The sequence below is a fragment of the Scyliorhinus canicula genome, chromosome 4, assembly GCF_902713615.1.
Source record: "Scyliorhinus canicula chromosome 4, sScyCan1.1, whole genome shotgun sequence".
NCBI classification, from domain to species: Eukaryota; Metazoa; Chordata; class Chondrichthyes; order Carcharhiniformes; family Scyliorhinidae; genus Scyliorhinus; species Scyliorhinus canicula.
Window position 1 is genome coordinate 82,404,791 of NC_052149.1, and position 18,985 is coordinate 82,423,775.

An 18,985-nucleotide genomic window follows, 5' to 3' on the forward strand; every position below is an offset into this window, starting at 1 on the left:
TGGTAAAGGCTAATATGGTGGAATCATGGCCAGTCAGAAACCTAGATGAATGAACCACAAATTAAGGAACTATTAGTACAGATGCTTCAGGGAGACAGGCACTTCATTCTCAAAGGTGATACTTTAGCAGAATGGTATACTTCCATCTTCCACCTTTTGGGTTGTTCATTATTCTCTTGCTCAAGCTGAAACAAGGTAAGAAACTTGATATAACTCTAAATTGCACAACAGAAACTACGGCCTGGACTTTCAACTCCAAGAGGGGTAACAGGAGTCGGGAAAATTCCGGGCTCGGCCCGCATGCCTTGGGAGAAAGTGCTCACAAAGGCGGAAACTTCCTTGGGGTGGGTGGGTGCAGAGGTAGGTTGTTTAAAAGGTCCACTTCAGCGTAGATTCCAAACCTCCCAAGGCATGGCTGAGAGCTCAGACATCCATTAAGCTTGTTCAAACACTTGTGCCCCAGAGAAAACTTTGCTTGAGTGACAACTTAGACTCTCATCTCTTTATCAATTTAAACCGGTTAAGTGATTTCAAGAATTTGTGGGTTTTATTATTGATTCTTTAAGGGTCTGGATGATTGATACTTATTGGTTTGCGCTGATATTACTTTTTTTCAACATATGAGGTTATGAGGGTGGTACAGTGGTTAGCACTGCTGCCTCACAGCATTACCCTTATGGGACCCAAGTTCAATTCCGGCCTTTGGTAATTGTGTGGAGTTTGCACATTCTCCCTGTGTCTGCATGGAGGTGCTCCAATTTCCTCCCACAGACCAAAGATTGGCCATGTTAAATTGCTCCTTGGTGTTCAGGTTAGATGGGATAATGGTGATAGGGAAAGGGACTGGACCGAGCCAGGGTGCTGTTTCGGAGGATCAGTGCAGACTCAATGTGCTGAATGCCTCCTGCACTGTACGAATTCTATGAATGATAATTTTTAACTGTTATTTCACACATACTACTGGCACTTTTGGGTTCATTGCTTCTATAAGAGAGAAATCAGGAGGGCAAAAAGGGGACTGAGGGGCGGGATTCTCCGACCCCCCCCCCCCCCCCCCCCCCCCCCCGCCGGGCTGGAGAATCGGCGGGGCTGCGCCCCCCCCCCCCCCCCCCCCCCCCCCCCCCCCCCACCAGGCAATTCTCTGACCCGCGATGGGCCGAGCGGCCGCCCATTTTAGGCTGGTCCTGCCGGTCTGGTACTTACCGGCAGGATCTGTGGGTGGCTTCCGGGGTCCTCGGGAGGCGCAGCGGATATGGCCCCTGGGTGCCTGGCCCGCGATTGGGGCCCACCGATCCGCGTGCAGGCCGGTGCCGTGGGGGGACTCTTTCCCTCCGCACCGGCTGCTGTGGACTTCCGCCATGGCTGGTGCAGAGATGAGGGGCATAAACAGAGCAGATAGCCAGACTTTTTCCCAGGGTAGAGGAGCCAATTACTCAGGGGCATAGGTTTAAGGTGCGAGGGGCAAGGTTTAGAGGAGATGTGCGAGGCAAGTTTTGTACACAGAGGGTAGTGGGTGCCTGGAACTCGCTGCCGGAGGAGGTGGTGGAAGCAGGGACGATAGTGACATTTAAGAGGCATCTTGACAAATACATGAATAGGATGGGAATAGAGGGATACAGACCCCGGAAGTGTAGAAGATTTTAGTTTAGACGGGCAACATGGTCGGCACAGGCTTAGAGGGCCGAAGGGCCTGTTCCTGTGCTGTACTTTTCTTTGTTCTTTGTAGATGAGGGCAGTGCAGTCGACGTTGTCTATATGGACTTTAGCAAGGCCTTTGACAGGGTACCCCATGGTAGGTTGTTGCAAAAGGTTAAATCTCACAGAATCCAGGGTGAGGTAGCCAATTGGGTACAAAATTGGCTTGGTGACCAAAGCCAAAGGGTAGTTGTGGAGGGTTGTTTTTCAAGCTGGAGGCCTGTGACCAGCGGTGTGCCTCAGGGAACGTACTGGGTCTACTGTTATTTGTTATATATATTAATGATTTGGATGAGAATGTAGGAGGCATGGTTAGTAAGTTTGCAGATGACACCAAGATTGGTGGCATAGTGGATCGTGAAGAAGGTTATACAAGATTCCAACAGAATCTTGACCAATTGGGCCAATGAATGGCAGATGGAGTTTAATTTAGATAAATTTGAGTTGATGCATTTTGGTAGATCAAATCAGGCCAAGACCTACTCAGTTAATGGTAGGGAGTTAGGGAGAGTTACAGAACAAAGAGATCTAAGGGAACGGGTTCATAGCTCCTTGAAGGTGGAGTCGCAGGTGGACAGGTCGGTGAAGATGGCATTCATCCTAGGTTAATAGGATCTTATTAACCTAACAATAAAATCATGCTAGTTTTTATTGGTCAGAATATTGAATACAGGAGTTGGGACATCTTGTTGAAGTTGTACAAAACATTGTTAAGATCACACATGGAATACTGTGTTCAGTTCTGGTCACCTTATTATAGAAAGGATATTGTTAAACTAGAAAGAGCAGAAGAGATTTACGAGGATGCTACCAGGATGTGATGGTCTGAATTATAAGGAGAGGCTGGATAGACTGGGACTTTTTCCCTGGAGCATAGGAGGCTTAGGGGTGATCTTATAGTGGTCTATAAAACAATGAGGAGCATAGAGAAGGTAGATAGTCAACATCTTTTCCCAAAGGTAGAGGAGTCTAGAACTAGAGGGCATAGGTTTAAGGTGAGAGAGAGATACAAAAGAGACCAGAGGGGAAATTGTTTCACACAGAGGGTGGTGAGTATCTGGAACGAGCTGCCAGAGGCAGTGATAGAGGCGGGGTACAGTTTTTTTCCTTTAAAGAAGTTAGACGGTTACATGGGCAGGGTGGATATAGAAGGATATGGGCCAAATGTGGGCAAGTGGGGCTAGCTTAGTGATAGAAACTGGTGGCATGAACAAGCTGGGCCGAAGGGCCTGTTTCCATGCTGTAAACATCTGCGACTCTATGATATTTGGCAGCTCCCGCTTGTGGCGGTGTTTTTGGGCCTTTTCCCCGATTAATGGGCGGATGGTTGGTTTGATGGAAAAAGTGCAGAAGTGGTGGAGGAAGATTTTATTCCTCCATCCGGTGGATTGATTCGTGGCCCAGAAGTGGTTTTTGGCAAAAGGAACTGCCGGAGAAAGAAACCTTTCCTGCGACACAGGGGAAGATGGTAGAGGATAAGGGACCAGCCCTCCATCTAGTGGTCCATGGAGCAGTTGGTGGACTTCTTGAACACGGTTCTTGAGCCGAAATTGAATCGGTCGGGTCCGAGGTTGGGGAGGGTATTGCCGGTGGCGAGGGAATTGAAAGGGTTTATGGAGCGTATGGGAGGACTGGACCCATGGACGTTTGGGAGGGCGAAGGAATTTTCATTTTACTCCTATGTACATAGGGTGTACACCCGGTGTACACCCAGATCGACTATTTTTTGTTGGACAGAGCATTGTTGGTGGGGGTGGTCAGTTCAAAGTACTCGCCGTTTGTGGTTTCGGACCACATGCCATAAGTCATAGAAGCAGAAATTGGCCACTTGGCCCATTGAGTCTGCTCCGCAATTCAATCATGGCTGATATTTTCTCATCCACATTCTTGATTGATTTGATTTATTGTCACATGTACCAAGTACAGTGAAAAGTATTTTTCTGGGCCGAGGAATGTACACAGTACGTACATAGTAGACACAAGAATAATCAACAGGGTGCATTGACAAAACAGAGATTGGTTACAGTGCGGAACAAGGGGCCAAAGAAAGCAAATACATGAGCAAGAGCAGCATAGGGCGTCGTGAATAGTGTTCTTACAGGGATCAGATCAGTCCGAGGGGGAGTCGTTGAGGAGTCTTGTAGCTGTGGGGAAAAAGCTGTTCCTATGTATGGATGTGCGAGTCTTCAGATTTCTGTACCTTCTGCCTGATGGAAGGGTCTGAAAGAATAAATTTTGAAGGATAAAGGGATTAAGGGTTATGGTGTTCGGGCCGGAAAGTGGAGCTGAGTCCATAAAAGATCAGCCATGATCTAATTGAATGGCGGAGCAGGCTCGAGGGGCCAGATGGCCTACTCCTGCTCCTAGTTCTCATCTTCTTATGAAAGAAAGCAATGCCTGGGTGGGTGGGTGGGTGGGTGGGGGTCTCTGATAATGCTGTCTGCCTGCCTGAGGCTGCGAGAGGTGTATACAGAATCAATGTGGGGTGGCAAGCTTGTGTGATGCATTGGGCTGAGTTCACCACCCTCTGCAGTTTCTTGCGATCTTGGTTGCCAGACCACACTGTGATGCAGCCGGATAGGATGCTCTGTATCGCATATCTGTAGAGGTTTGAGAGAGTCGATGCAGACATGCCAAATTTCTTTAGCTTTCGTCAGAAGTAGAGACGTGTTGGACTTTCTTGACTGTTGCATCAGTGAGTGGACCAGTACAGACTGTTGTTGATGGTGCCCCGCAGGCATTCTCCTGCCTTCTTCCCATAACCCCTGATCCCCTCATTAATCAAGAATTAATAAGAATTAACACCTCATTGGGTGGACTTGCTGGTGGATCGTGGCAGGTGGGGGGGGGGTCGGGAGAGTCACGCCCACACTGCAGGTTGGATGTGGGGCTGTTGGCAGATGAGGAGGTTTGTGAGTGGGTGAGGGTTGCCATTCAGGTATATGTGGGATCTGAATGACACGGGTGAAGGCCGCTATGCTATGGGATGCATTGAAGGCAGTGGTGAGGCGGGGGTGGGGGTAGTTTATTTCAATACCGGCGCATAGAGACAAGACTGAGTGGGCGGTGATGGCGAGGTTAGTGGATGAGATTCTGAAGGTGGACAGGTGGTTTTTGGAGGTCTCAGAGGCGGTGTTTTTGAGGGAGCAACAGCAGCTTCAGGTGGAATTTGGACTGATATCCACGCGTAAGGCAGTGGGGCAGTTGAGGGCTTGGGGGGGGACGGTCTAGGAATATGGGGAAAAGGCGAGTAGGATGTTAGCATATCAATTGAGGAAGCAGGAGGCGACGAGGGAGATTGGAAAGGTGAAGGATAGGAGGGGGAATACGGTCTTAGACCCAGTGGCGGTGAATGGGGTGTTCGGGGACTTTTATAAGAGACTGTATGAGTTGGAACCCCGGCCGGGGTGGAGGGAGTGAGGCATTTTATGGATGGGTTGGAGTTCCCCTGGGTGGAGGAGGAACTGGTGGAGGAACTGGGAGCCCCCATTGGGCTGGTGAAAGTGTTGGAGGTTATGGGGGCGGTACAGGTGGGGAAGACCCCGGGTCCAGAGAGGTTTCCAGTGGAATTTTCCAAATAGTTTTCGGGAGACATTGGGCCCCTGCTGGTAAAAGCATTCAATGATGCGAGGGAGCAGGGGGTGCTCCCCACCATGTTATCGCATGCCCCGCTGTCCTTCATTTTAAAGAGGGATAAGGATCTAGAGCTGAGTGGATCTTACTGGCCAATTTTATTAAATGTGGAAGCTTAGTTTCTAACCAAGATCCCTCAATGATTGAGGGTTGTGTGCCAGGGTGATAGGGGAGGACCAGACAGGGTTTGTTAAGGGGAGGCATCTGTCAGCTGACATCAGGAGGTTGTTAAATGTTGTAATGTTGCCTCCGGAGGGACGGTGGTCGCCATGGATGCAGAGAAGACCTTCGACCGGGTGGAGTGGGACTATTTGTGGGAGGTGTTGGGGCAGTTTTCGATTGGGCTAGGGGTTTGTGGATTGGGTCCGACTGTTATACCGGACGGCGACAGCAAGTGTGAGAACGAACCAGGTGAGTTCAGAGTATATCAGGTTGCACCGGGTTTTTGGGGGGGGGGGGGGGGGGGGGGGGCGGGCAGGGAGCATGAGGCCTGCATTGTACCTGGACGATTTACTGCTCTAATATCAAACTCTTTGGAAGTTATCGGGGGGATTTTAGGCATATTTGAAGAATTTCGCCGGTTTTCAGGGTACAAATTGAATATGGGGAAGAGGGAGGTTTTTCCGATCCAAGCGAGGGGGCAGGAGAGGAGGTTGTGGGAGTTGCTGTTTAGAATACTGGGGGCAATCTTTCGGAATTTGGGCATTCAGGTGGCGGGGGGTGGGAGCAGCTGCATAAGCTGAATTTGGCTCGGTTTGTGGAACAGGTGAAGGGGGATTTTAAGAGGTGGGATGTGCTCTCGCTGTCGTTGGCAGGACGAGTTAAATCGGTGAGGATGAAGGTTCTCCCGAGGTTCTTATTTGTGTTCCAGAATCCCCCAATCTTCACTCCAAAGGCATTGTTTTTTAGGAGGGTGAATGCACAGATATCGGTTTGCTTGGCCAAGTAGTCACGCGGGTGAAGGTGCTGCTGGAGGGTGGTAGAGTGCGGGACCGGGGGGGGGGGGCCTCTCCCAAACATGAATAATTATTACTGGGCGGCGAATATAGTCAGGAAGTGGGTAGTGTTGGAGGGGTCGGTATGGGAGCGGATGGAGGCAGCCTCTTGTAAGGACTTGTGTTTAGGGGCACTGTTGGTGATGCCTCTACCTTTCTCGCCAGCCAGGTACTCCACAAGACCGGTAGTGGTGGCAGCCCTGAGGGTGTGGGGACTATGGCGGCAGCACCCAAGGCTGGAGGGAGTCTCTGTTTGGGCTCCGATCTGTTGGACTCGTACGTTTTCTCTGTGGGGGAGGGGGGGGGAGGGTCGGGTCTGGATGGGGGGTTTCGGGGGTGGCAACAGGTAAGGATTGAGAGGTTTAGGGATCTATTTGTGTGGGACAGCTTTGAGCTTGGAGGGGTTGGTGGAGGAATTTGAGTTGCCCGCCGGGAATGGGTTCCGGTATTTGCAGCCGAGGGATTTTTTACGAAAACAGGTACCGTCCTTTCCTCGGGACAGCAGGACAAGGTGGTGTCAAAAATGGGTGGGTACATTGCTGACTACGGCGCTGAGGACCCGGGTTTGAAGGAGTTTGCACATTCTCTCCGTGTCTGCGTGGGTTTCACCCCCACAACCCAAAAGATGTGCAGGATAGGTGGTTTGGCCACGCTAAATTGCCCCTTAATTGGAAAAAATAATTGGGTACTCTAAATTTTATTTATTTTTTTAAATGGGTGGGTGAGGGCAGAGTGTTGGAAATCTATAAAGAGCTAATGGATTGGGAGAGAGCCCCGATAGGGATAGTATAGCATAAGTGGGAGGAAGAGTTAGGGAGGGAGGTGGAGGCTGGCTGTGGGAGGGTAAATGCATCCTTGTTGTGTGCTCGGCTCAGCCTTATACAACTTAAAGTGGTTCACAGGGCACATATGACTGTGGCTAGGATAAGCAGGTTTATTGAAGGGTTGGGCGATAGGTATGGGCGGTGCATGGATGGGCCTCGCACTTCGGGAATTTTGGTAGGGGTTCGGCAACGTTATGTCAGAGGTTTGGGGGTGAAGGGGCAATCTTTGGAGTGTCAGAAGACCCGGGTGTCCAGGGTACGAGAAATGCAGATGTCTTGGCCATGGTCTCCCTGGAAACCAATCTTATTGGAATGGCGGGAACCGGGACCCCAAAACCGGGTTTTGGGTGAGGGATCTAGCAGTTCCTCAGGCTGGAGAAAATAAAGTTCACCTTGAGATGGTCTGTGGAGGGATTTGCTCGGAGATGCCAGCCGCTCATCTACTTCTTTGAAAATAGTTAAGTTATCAGCGGGCGGGGTGGTGTGGGGGGGGGGGGAGGGGGGAGAAGAGGGGAGGCGGGGTGCTGGGGAGCAGGAGGCGGGATGTTAGACATTTGATTTGGTTATTTGTATTCCTGTTTGCTTGCTTTTTTATGGCCGTGTTTGATGTATATATAGAAATGGCTCGATAAAATGTTTTTCAAAAAAAAAGTCCTCGGGTGAAGGTGCTAAATTGGGGAAGGCTAATTATAACAATATTAGGCAGGAGCTGAAAAATCTATATTTGGGGTGGATGTTTCAGGGTAAATCAACATCTGGCATGTGGGAGGCTTTCAAATGTCAGCTGATAGGAATTCAGGACTGGCATGTTCCTGTGAGGAAGAAGACCAAGTATGGCAAGTTTCGGGAACTTTGGACAATGAGGGATATTATGAGCCTCATCGAAAAGTAAAAGGAAGCATTTGTAAGAGCTAGGAGTTGGAAACAGACAAAGCTAATGAGGAATATAAGGCAAGCGGGAAGGAACTTAAGCAAGGAGGAGGTCTAAAAGGGGTCAGGAACAATCCGAAGATTTTTATACATATATAAAGAGCAAGAGAGTAGCCAAGGAAGGGTTGGCCCACTCAAAGACGGGAGGGAATCAACGTGTGGAGCCAGAGAAAACGGGCAATGTACTAAATGAGCATCAGTATTCACCAAAGAGGACTTGGTGGATGGCAAGTCTGGGGAAGGGTCCAGCCAGGGTTGGAAACGGGTACGGAGACACATATCGTAGCCTTCGCCTCGTTGATTGCCCGAAGGCGGATCCTGCTGGGATGGAGAGCAGCCTCTCCACCCTGTGCCCTGGCCTGGTGGGGGGGATCTGTTGGAATACTTGACCCTTGAGAAGGTTTGAACTGAGGGGGAAGGACGGAGGGGTTCTACAAGTCATGGGCATTATTCATTATGCACTTTAAAGAACTGGATAACATCGAACATTAGTTGGGTGGGAGGGAATCTATGTGTATTAAGAGTGACTATGGGTAATCCTGGATTCCTTTTTGTCATTTGTTTATGTAAACATGCGGGGTAATGTTTGGGGTTGGTGGGAGGATGGGGTCATTGCTATTGGGATTGACATATTTGTTACTGATTATTGTTGGTGAGTGTAAATTTGGGAGAAAATGTGAAAAAGGAGGCGAATAAAAATATATTTTTTTAAAGTCTGGGGAAGGATGCATAGATAGTCTGGGTCACATCAAGATCAAAAAGGTGTTGGGCATCTTGAAAAATATTACGGTAGCTGAGTCCCCAGGGCCTGATGCGATCTACCCATTATACTGAGGAAGGCAAGGGAGGAGATTGCTGGAGCCTTGACAGAAATCTTCATGTCTTCACTGGCTACAAGTGAGGTCCCAGAGGACTGGAGAATAGCGAATGTTGTTCCTTTGTTTAAGAAGGGTGGCAACGATAATCCAGGAAATTACAGGCCGGTGAGTCTTACATCAGTGGTAAGGAAATTATTGGAGGGGTTCTTCGAGATAGGATTTACTCCCATTTGGAAACAAGTGAATGTATTAGCGAGAGGCAGAGTAGTTTTGTGAAGGAGAGGTCGGGTTAACTTGATCGAGTTTTTCGAGGAAGTGATTGATGAAAGTGGGGCAGTGAATGGTGTCTACATGGACTTCAGCAAGGCCTTTTACAAGACAGACTGGTACAGAAGGTGAAGTCAAACGGGAAAGATTATTTTTAAAAAATAAATTTAGAGTGGCCAATTCATTTTTTCCAATTAAGGGTGCAATTTAGTGTGGCCAATCCACCTAGCCTGCACAGCTTTGGGTTGTGGGGGCAAAACCCATGCAAACACGGGGAGAATGTGCAAACTCCACAGTGACCCAGAGCCGAGAGCGAACCTGGGACCGTGGCACCGTGAGGCAGCCATGCTAACCACTGTGCTGCGGGGGGGGGGCAATATTATGAGCTGTCAAGATACAAGACGGATAAAGAACTATGTCTTGGTCACAGAAGACAATGTGTGGAAGGGTGCTTTTTTGAATGGAGGGCTGGGATTAGTGGTGCTCTACACGGATCAGTGCTGGGACCGTGGCTGTTTGTATTATATCTAAATGATTTGGAGGAAAATGTAACTGGTCTGATTATTAAGTTTTCGGACAACATAATGCTTGGTGGAATTGCAGATAGCAATGAGCATCAAGAGGATACAGCAGGATATAGATCGGTTGGAGAATTGGGCAGAGAGATGGCAGATGGAGTTTAATCTGGACAAATGTGAGGTAAGGCATTTTGGAAAGTCTAATACAGGTGGGAAATATACAGTAAATGGCACAACCCTAAAGAGTATAGACAGGCAGAGGAATCTGGGTGTACAGGTCCACAGGTCACTGAAAGTGGAAACGCAGGTGGTGAAATAGTCAAGAAGACATATGGCATGCATGTCTTCATTGGCCGGGGCATTGAGTATAAAAATTGACAATCGACTCCTTGCTGTATTGAACCTTAGTTCGGCCACACTTGGATTATAGTGTTCAATTCTGGTCGGCAGACACTACCAAAAGGATGTGGAGGCTTTAGAGAGGATGCAGAAGAAGTTTAACAAGATGTTGCCTGGTATGGAGGTCATTAGCTATGAGGAGAGGTTGGATAAATTTGGTTTGTTCTCACGAGAATGACGGAGATTGAGGGGCGACTTGATAGATGTCTACAAAATTATAAGGGGCATGGACAGAGTGGATAGTCAAAGGCTTTTTCCCAGGGTGCAAGAGTCAATTGTCAGGGGACACAGGTTTCAGGTGCGAGGGGCAAGATGTGCAAGGTCAATCCTCTCAGCTCCAGGACATCACTGCAGGAGTTCCTCAGGGTAGTGTCATATGCCCAGCCATCTTCAGCTGCTTCATCAATAGCCTCCCTTCCATCATTAGGTCAGAAGGGGGGATTTTTGTGGATGAATGCATAATGTTCAGCAACATTCACGACTCTTCAGATAATGAAGCAGTCCATGTCCAAATACAACAAGACCTGGCAATATCCAGGCTTGGGCTGACAAGTGGCAAATTACATTCGCACCACACAAATGCCAGGCAATGATCATCTCCTACTAGAGAGGATCTAACCATCACCCCTTGCATTACCACCGCTGAATTCCCCCACAATCAACATCCTGGGGGTTACCATTAATCAGAAACTGAACTGGACCAGCCATATTAATACAGTGGCTACCAGGGCAGATCAAAGACTAGGAATCCTACGGCGAATAACTTACCTCCTGACCCCCAAAGCCTGTCCACCATCTACAAGGCACAAGTGTAACGGAATAGTCTCCACTTGCCTGGATGAGTGTAGCTTCAACACTACTCAAGCTGCAGCATCCAGGTCAAAGCAGCCCACTTGATTGCTCCCCATTCCACAAACATGCAAACTCTTCACCACCAGCAAACAGTGGTATCCGTGTGTAACATCTACAAGATGCACTGCAATAATCTCCACGGTTCTTAAGACAGCACCTTCCAAACCCACGACAAGAGGACAAGAGCAGCAGGTACCTGTCAACCCCACCACCTAGAGATTCACCACCCTGACTTGGAAATATACTGACATCCCTTCACTGTCGCTGGGGCAATTTCCTGCAATTCCCTCCCGAACAGCACTGTGTGTACCTACAACTCAGGAACTGCAGCAGCTCAAAAAGGCAACTCACCACCTTCTGAAGAGCAACTAGGGAAGGGCAATAAATACTGGCCAAACCAGCGACACCCCACATCCCATAAATGAATTTTTAAAAAAGGTTGCAATAGAAACTCCGGAGACATTTGCTCTTGGCCAATTGGAAATACTTAGATGTAGAAAGTGCCTTGTTAAAACTATCCAAATATTGGGCCATCCACGATTTAACTTGCTGCTGCTAATTTATGAAACTGAAATTCTTAATACACATTCCAAACATTTGTTTCATTGATGAATAGAATGCAAAGTATTCATTTCGTATTTCTCCATACTCAAAAGGTCTTTTAGAATTTGACCTCAAGCACCCATCACTGGTCCAATTCAGTCTCGACAGTTCACTTCATGTTTTGTAACATCTTTCATGACCTCTGGATGTTCCAAAATGCCTCACAGCCAATTAAATATTTGATAAAGAAATACAGCAGCAAAAGTGCACATTGCATGATCCCACAAACTGCAATGAGATGTATTATCGGACAAATTGTTTCAGAAGGTAAGCCGAGGAATGGCCACGGTGCAGCTAGACTAAACCTTTGGTTCAAATTAGTGCATATAATATTCCTTCCATGTTTGGGGCAGCACTGCGGTGCAGTAGTTGGCACTGCTGCCTCATGGTGCCGAGGGTTCAACCCTGGCCCCAGGTCACTGTCTGTGTGGAGTTTGCATGAGAATGTGAAGCAAGGGTTAATAGCTAGAACAAGCCAGAATGAATATGGGATATGTTAGTGGAAAATTTCAAGTGTAAAAGCTTGTTATTGAAGGAGAACGAACTTGCTGAAATAAGGGAGTTGAATAGCCTTGAGAAACAAGGAAGATGGCCGGATGACGGAATATGAAATGTGGGAGCCGCTTGCAATTATGGCTAACACCTGCTGTTTATGCCAAAATTGCTATATACTCATGCACCAATAGATAACTTTAAAGTCTGTAAAATCATGTATCGAAATTATGGCAATAACAAGTTAATCATGTATTAGATCTATGGTAAAAACAAGCTATGCTTTGTAATGGGTGCAAGCTAAAGTGAATGTAAGGGACAGCCCCTTAAAAAATATATAAAGACAGGATGTTTTGAGCAAAACTTTGGCACTCTCAGAGGTGGACCTTTGGAATACCTAGAGGGCTGCCCCGATCGCAATAAAGAATATTCTAAAGTACGAACGTGTTCGAGACTGTTTCCTCCAGACTGAGAGACAAGTGAATTAGAGACACATTCACATGCATGTTCTTCCCATGTCTGCGTGGTCACCCCCACAACCCAAAGATGTGCAGGGTAGGTGGATTGGCCACTCTTTTGAGGTCCACCAACAAAATAGAAGAAAGGAAACAAACTTAGAGACAAAGCAAGGTGGATTGGCCAAGCTAAATTTCCCCTTAATTGTCCTTCCATGCTAACTGGTGCTTTCAATCGAGCCAAAGCTCACAGGCATTGAAGAAAGTGGTATACTTTCAGAGTTGTCCATTTAATTTTGCTCATCCTAGCCTTGATTAGTGGGTTTATGCATCAGTTCAAGTCAGAACAAGTCTTAATGTAAAGCTGCTCAACTTCCCCCACATTAAAATTGGGCAATAAAGGGCAAATGCAAATATTGTCGTTCTCCAACTGCCCTTTTATTTCTTCTATGCAATACAATGAAAATCAAACAAAGACATTCAAAACTAGTGATTCACTAAGTAAACTTTAATATACTTAGGGACTCTAAACTGCCATATAAGATGTGTCACAAGTACATTTCCTTATTCTAAGATTGCACTTTAAAGTACACACCACTACGGAAAATAGTTGCATAAAAAGAACCGAAAAACTGATTACAACATTTGCAATGTGCATGCGCTGTTTCTGTTCTGAAAATAATTAAATACAAAACTGTATTACTATCAATACATATAAACTGTGCACAAATTGCAACTTTTGGTCTCCTGCATTTCTCTAATAGTTACCACCACGGTCACCAAATCTTGCCCCACCACTACCACTTTGGTAGCCACTGTTTCCTCCACTTCCCCCACCACTTTGGTAGCCCCCATATCCACCCCTTTGGTAACCTCCATACCCTCCTCCTCCTCCACTTTGGTAGCTGCGGTATCCACTACCACCTCTATAGTATCCAGAACTGTAACTGCCACTGGAGCCACCATAGCCATTGCCTCTTCCATAGCCACCTCCTCTGTAACTGGAACCACGAGCACCCCCTCTTCCACCAAATCCTTGGCTGTCAAAACGTGCCATTTTGGGAGGACGAGGACCATCCCCAAATCTGTAATAAATCAGAATTGATTAAATAAACACTTCATGACCAGTGAAAGACATAACATTAAAAAGATAGTTTGGAATGAAAGTGAAACGGTGAGTTGGTAAACAATCCGTCCTACTAATTTAAATTATTTTCTAGTCTTCACAAAGCAAACCATTCAATCCCATCAGTACAAAAGTGGAGTAAAATAAACATGTAAATGCATACTAAAAGGGCTACAATGAGTAAACTGCAATCAGTGTCGTTGCGACAGCCAAATGACAAAAATATTAGTTTAGTTTTTTTAACTTGCTCTTCCTTCAGAATAAATTTACCTCAAATTAATTTCTACCACATAAACAATAAATGACAATGCTGACTATAACTTCCCTACAATAAACTTTCATTCTCAGTGGCTGTAGCTCCTGGTAATTGGTCCAAGTATAGACCAAACGTTCTCTTTCACCTAAAAAGTACAACCGATAACATTTGGTCTTCAATCTTATTTTGGTAGCTGGGACAGATTCTGATCACTTTCCATCATTCACTATTTCCGAGTGCAAATAGATTTATGCAGCTCGGACTTTGAAATGACCTTTATTTTCCAAACATTGTTCCAATTTAGGGACTATATATGAATTAGGAGTAGGCCACTCGGTTCTTCGAGCCTGCTCTGCCATTCATTAAGATCATGGCTAATCTGACTGCAACCTCAACTCTCAGCTACCCCCGATAATGTTTCACCCTCTTGCTTATCAAGAATCTATCTCCCTTCAAAGTATTCAAAGACACTTTGTCCATTGCAGTTCAAGAAAGTTCAAAAGACTCGTAACCCTTTCAGAGAAAATGTTTCTCCTCATCTCTGTTCTAAATTGGCTTATCTCTTATCTTTAAACAGTGGCCCCTAGTTCCATATTCTGCTGCATGGGGAAACATCCTCTTTGCATCAACTCGGTCAGGATCTTGTATGTAACAATCAAGTCAACTTTTATTCTTCTAAACTCCAGTAGATACAAGCATACCCTGTCCAACCTTTCCCCAAGATGGCATGCCAATCCACTATTCCATTAATCTAGTAATTGGGATAAGACCAACTGAGTAACTTGATTGCCCAGATAAATTTACCTTCTCTCCTGTTCCACCTCCTAAATCTACTAACTTACACTGAATAGTTGCATAAGGACTATTCATACATCACCGAGGAATAACACTCTGGCTGAAAGTCTAGTTCATGGAAATCGTTGAGTCAAATATACTGGTGTACAAGGATGATCGGGACCAGCAATGGAAAACATTCCCTGGCCTGCAACTGACATGTCCGAACCACGGATAAGATCACAGAAGCTTATTGAAGCAAGATTCCTGTCTTGCATTTACAGTGGCAAGAAACTTTAATCTGGAGCATCAGTGTCATCAATCTAAACATTTCTAGTTCTTAACCAGAGAAGAGTCACTCTTATGGGTTGCCAAGAGTCTTCCCTGCACAGCAGACCCATTTCAATCTTCAGAATTCTCAATCCACCTCTACCGCTCCCTTAATCTCTTCACTGGGATCTGTCAGACACCAGGCATCTCAATTTATCTGTTCACCTCACTCACTCTAACCTATCATCCCTCAGAATCTAATGATCAAGTGCTTTTCCAACCTTCCTGATAGTGATTTCTGCAGCTTTAAATTACATCCACTACACCCATTGTGTTTTTAGATAGCAAATGCTGCCAATGGTTAAATCCCCTCACGACCAGGGCTTTGCATACATGTGCACCATCCTGTGTTTTTTTTTGGGGGGGGGTGGTGTTGGTGGTGGAAAGTGCAACAAGTGCCTCTAAGGAAAACAACTTTAAATAATCATATACACGTTACACGATTGAGAATATGACATTATGAACCATGCCACAAAGATAACAGGACAAGATTTTTGCAAGAGCCTTACATAAGGTATAAAGTATGGGCTAATCAGTCCTTAGATTCACATTGATCAGAGCATGTAATCCCTCTCCCGCTAAATTATGCAATCATTTGACCGTCACAATTAACCTACAAGTGTAATCTAAAACCATAAAAATGCAATTCACCTTGAATTTGCCAGAAGATTAATGCCCGCTGCCCCAGGCTTTGAAATCTGCCGGATCACGTTCAACAACCGCTCATGTGAAGGATCCAGTTTGCGTATGAATTCGGGATCCTTGGCAACTTCGACAACCAGTGCCTCCATTCCTGCACGCAAAGCAACAACTGCAGCTGCTGTATAGTGAGGCATCTTCAACTTTATCCTAAACGGCAGAAATTATATTTAGCATTTGACATAACCAGTGTCAAACAAATCAAATGTTATTTGTTCGTTAATTAACGAACTGAAAAGTAAAACCATAGAGCAACAAATAACAATATGCATATAACTATGGAAAGCCTGTCTTGTTGCAGAATGCTTCAATTTGTGCAATATAAAACTATTGAGTTTTTTTTTAAAGATGGCTAAATTACAAGAAATAATTAAGAACACAAAGTTTATATAGTTAAGTTACAAAGTTATAATTGGGAAGATTAATATATTCCCATCTCCAGATGTTTCTCTAGTAAGGTGGACATTCCATTGCATACTTAGGAAATATAAACTTTAATGCCCCAGGAAAGAGTAATTATTTACAAATTTGTCTGCACGTAGAGTATACACCTAACTGGATTTATTTTTAAAATAGCGGAAGTGTAGGATTGCGGAAGCAGAAAGTGGCAACAAACCAAGCGTACAGAATGCTTCAAGTATCATGAGGATATTATAAACCATCTAGTACATATTATATTCTTAATATTAAGAATTAAATTCATCAGTCACTTGACTCAGATATGAAATGTTTGCCCAAAGAGCAATTCAGGTGTCACAACTGAAACACAAATTTTTCCAGACCATGAAAGTCATTATTAATATTATTTATTCGGGCAGCATGGTGGTGCAGTGGGTTAGCCCTGCTGCCTCACGGCGCTGAGGTCCCAGGTTCGATTCCAGCTCTGGGTCACTGTCCGTGTGGAGTTTGCACATTCTCCGTGTTTGCGTGGGTTTCGCCCCCACAACCCAAAATGTGCAGAGTGGGTGGATAGGCCACGCTAAATTGCCCCTTAATTGGAAAAAAAATTGGGTAATCTAAATTTTTTTTAAAAAGAAAAAAATATATTATTTATTCACCGGAAAGTTAATTTGCAGGAACAGGTTATGTAGATTTGACCAAATCCAGGAATAATTTTAAGTCAAACACAGTGAAATTTAAGTGAACAGGAGTAATTTCAGGAATTGTTCCAAAAGTTCCAAAGGGGTGAGAAAAACAGCACAATAATTCACTGGTTTTATCAGGAATCCATGAAATAGGCTGCACCACAGATTTTGAAAGACAGATCATTTCGTACCACACTTTTCCACATGCTACTTAACACTACAAATGTTGGACTTCCGGTGGTGGCTGTATGAGTGGTTGCACATTTGGCAGCTCCTGCTCGAGGCTGTTCTTTTTGGGCATTTTCCCCGTTCGGAGGGTGGATGTATGGCTGAAAAAGGTGCAGTGCTTACCAGAGGGAAGTCTGACTCCACTATTGGGACTGGTGCATGGATCCACAAACCAGACGTGGATCAAGAAGAAGGGTGCAGCTAGAGCAGGAGAATCTTTGTGCGTCACATCTTAAGCTGGTGGAGGGTACAGGGCTCGCGCTGGCTACCCAATGGTTGATGGACCAACTGCTGGACTTCATAAATTAGAAGTTCAGCCAGCAAAGGAGAGAGGCCCATGAGGACCTAGCCAAGGCTGTAGATCTGTTGAAGTTGGGAATCGACCGAGTGGAGCAGAGGCTGGAGTCCCAGGGCCAGGCTATCCGGAAAGTGGAGGAGGCGGTGGGGGAGCACGAGGAGCAGTTGGCTTTGTTAGCAGCCGAGGTCGAAGTAATGCGAGAGACCCAAAGGAGGCTACAGGAGAAGGTAGAGGACCTTGAGAACTGCTCCTGGAGGCACAATTTGAGAGTTATAGGGATGCCTGAAGGCATCGAGGGAGGGGACGCTGCCTCGTATGTGGCTGGAATAGCTGATGGCAGAAGGGGCCTTTGACCGGCCCTTGGAGGTCAACCGAGTGCACAGGGTGCTAATGTGGAGGCCGCAAGTGAATGGGCCGCCGAGGGCAATGGTGGTGCATCTTCACTGGTTCCTAGATAAGGAAAAGATCTTGAGATGGGCGAGGCAGACGAAGAGATGCACCGGGGAGGGGAGTGAGCTCATAGTGTATCAGGACCTGGGTCCCTATCTAGCGAAGATGAGGGCCGGGTTTAACCGAGTGAAGGCTGCCCTCTTTAAAAAGGGTGTGAAGTTCAGAATGCTGTACCTGACTCGCTTCTGGGTGACCATTAATAATAAAGAGCACTATTTTGGAACACCAGAGGCAGCGATGGAGTTTTTGAGAGGCAATGGTGAAGGAGGTCACTGAACTGTGGAGGAGGGGTGTGGAGATGAATGTGCTTTCTTTTTTTTCTTGTTCTTTGGTAATTCTTATTTTTTTTGTTCAGTTGGTGGTTGAGGAACTCTTCTCCAAGATATTTAGGCAATGAGGGTGTGGGTGCACATTTTAGACTATAGTTTTCTTTTTGTTTCTCTTCAGTTTTCTATTGTTGTACTGTTGGTTGCGATATTTGACAGTGGGGGGGGTTGAGGCACCTTGGGTGAGGGCTGGCAAGCTAGCTGGGCGGGCAAGTTAGTGGAGTAGAGGGGGGGTGGATTTCTTGTTTTGCTTAGGTAAAGGGGAAGGGGCTGCTGATGAAGGTGGTACTATGTGGGAGGGAGTGGTGTCTTGCAAGTCTACCCAAGAATCGAGGAGGGGGGGGGGGGGGGGGGGGGGGGCCTCAGCGCCCACAGTGGTGGTTGGATGTGGCGCTGCTAGCGAAGGAGGTGTCAGAGCGGGTGAGGGCCATCATCCTGGGGCACGTGGAATTAAACGACACAGGCGAGGTCTTGGCCGCCACGCTATGGGAGGCATCCACGGCAATGGTCAGAGCGGAGTTTATATCAATTCGGGTTCACAGGGAGAAGGAGGAGCGAGCAGAGATGTCAAGGTTGATGGACGAGATGAGGTGGACGGAGGTATGCGGAGGCACTGGAGGCAGGATTGTTGAAGGAGGGGCAGAAGCTCCAGATGGAACTTGGGCTGGTGTCCACAAGGAAGGCAGTGGCGCAGTTGCAGAGGGCCAGGGGAGCAGTTTATGAGTAGGGGAGAAGGCGAGCACGATGCTGGCCTACGAGCTCAGGAAGCAAGAGGCAGCGAGGGAGATTGGCAGGGTGAAGGACGGCAAAGGTGGAGTGGTATTGGACCCCGTGGGGGTGAATGGGGTGGGTGGGTGAGATGGGTGGAATGCAGTATTTTTTGACTGGCTGGAATTCCCCAGGGTGGTGCAGGGCATGTAGAGGGGCTGAGA

At 46.6% G+C, this 18,985-nt stretch overlaps 1 protein-coding gene across 1 annotated transcript in view; it reads right to left on the reverse strand.

Annotated features, from left to right (window-relative positions):
- Nucleotides 1-12,897: 12,897 nt before the first annotated feature.
- The window catches only part of dhx9 (DEAH (Asp-Glu-Ala-His) box helicase 9), a 93,425-nt gene continuing 87,337 nt past the window's right edge, over nucleotides 12,898-18,985 (reverse strand). The window contains exons 24-25 of the mRNA XM_038793505.1: nucleotides 15,619-15,816; nucleotides 12,898-13,566 (exon numbers count right to left, since the gene is read on the reverse strand). Of these exons, the coding sequence (XP_038649433.1) occupies nucleotides 13,239-13,566; nucleotides 15,619-15,816 (526 nt within the window). The 3' untranslated portion in view covers nucleotides 12,898-13,238. The remainder of the gene's footprint in view (nucleotides 13,567-15,618; nucleotides 15,817-18,985) is intronic.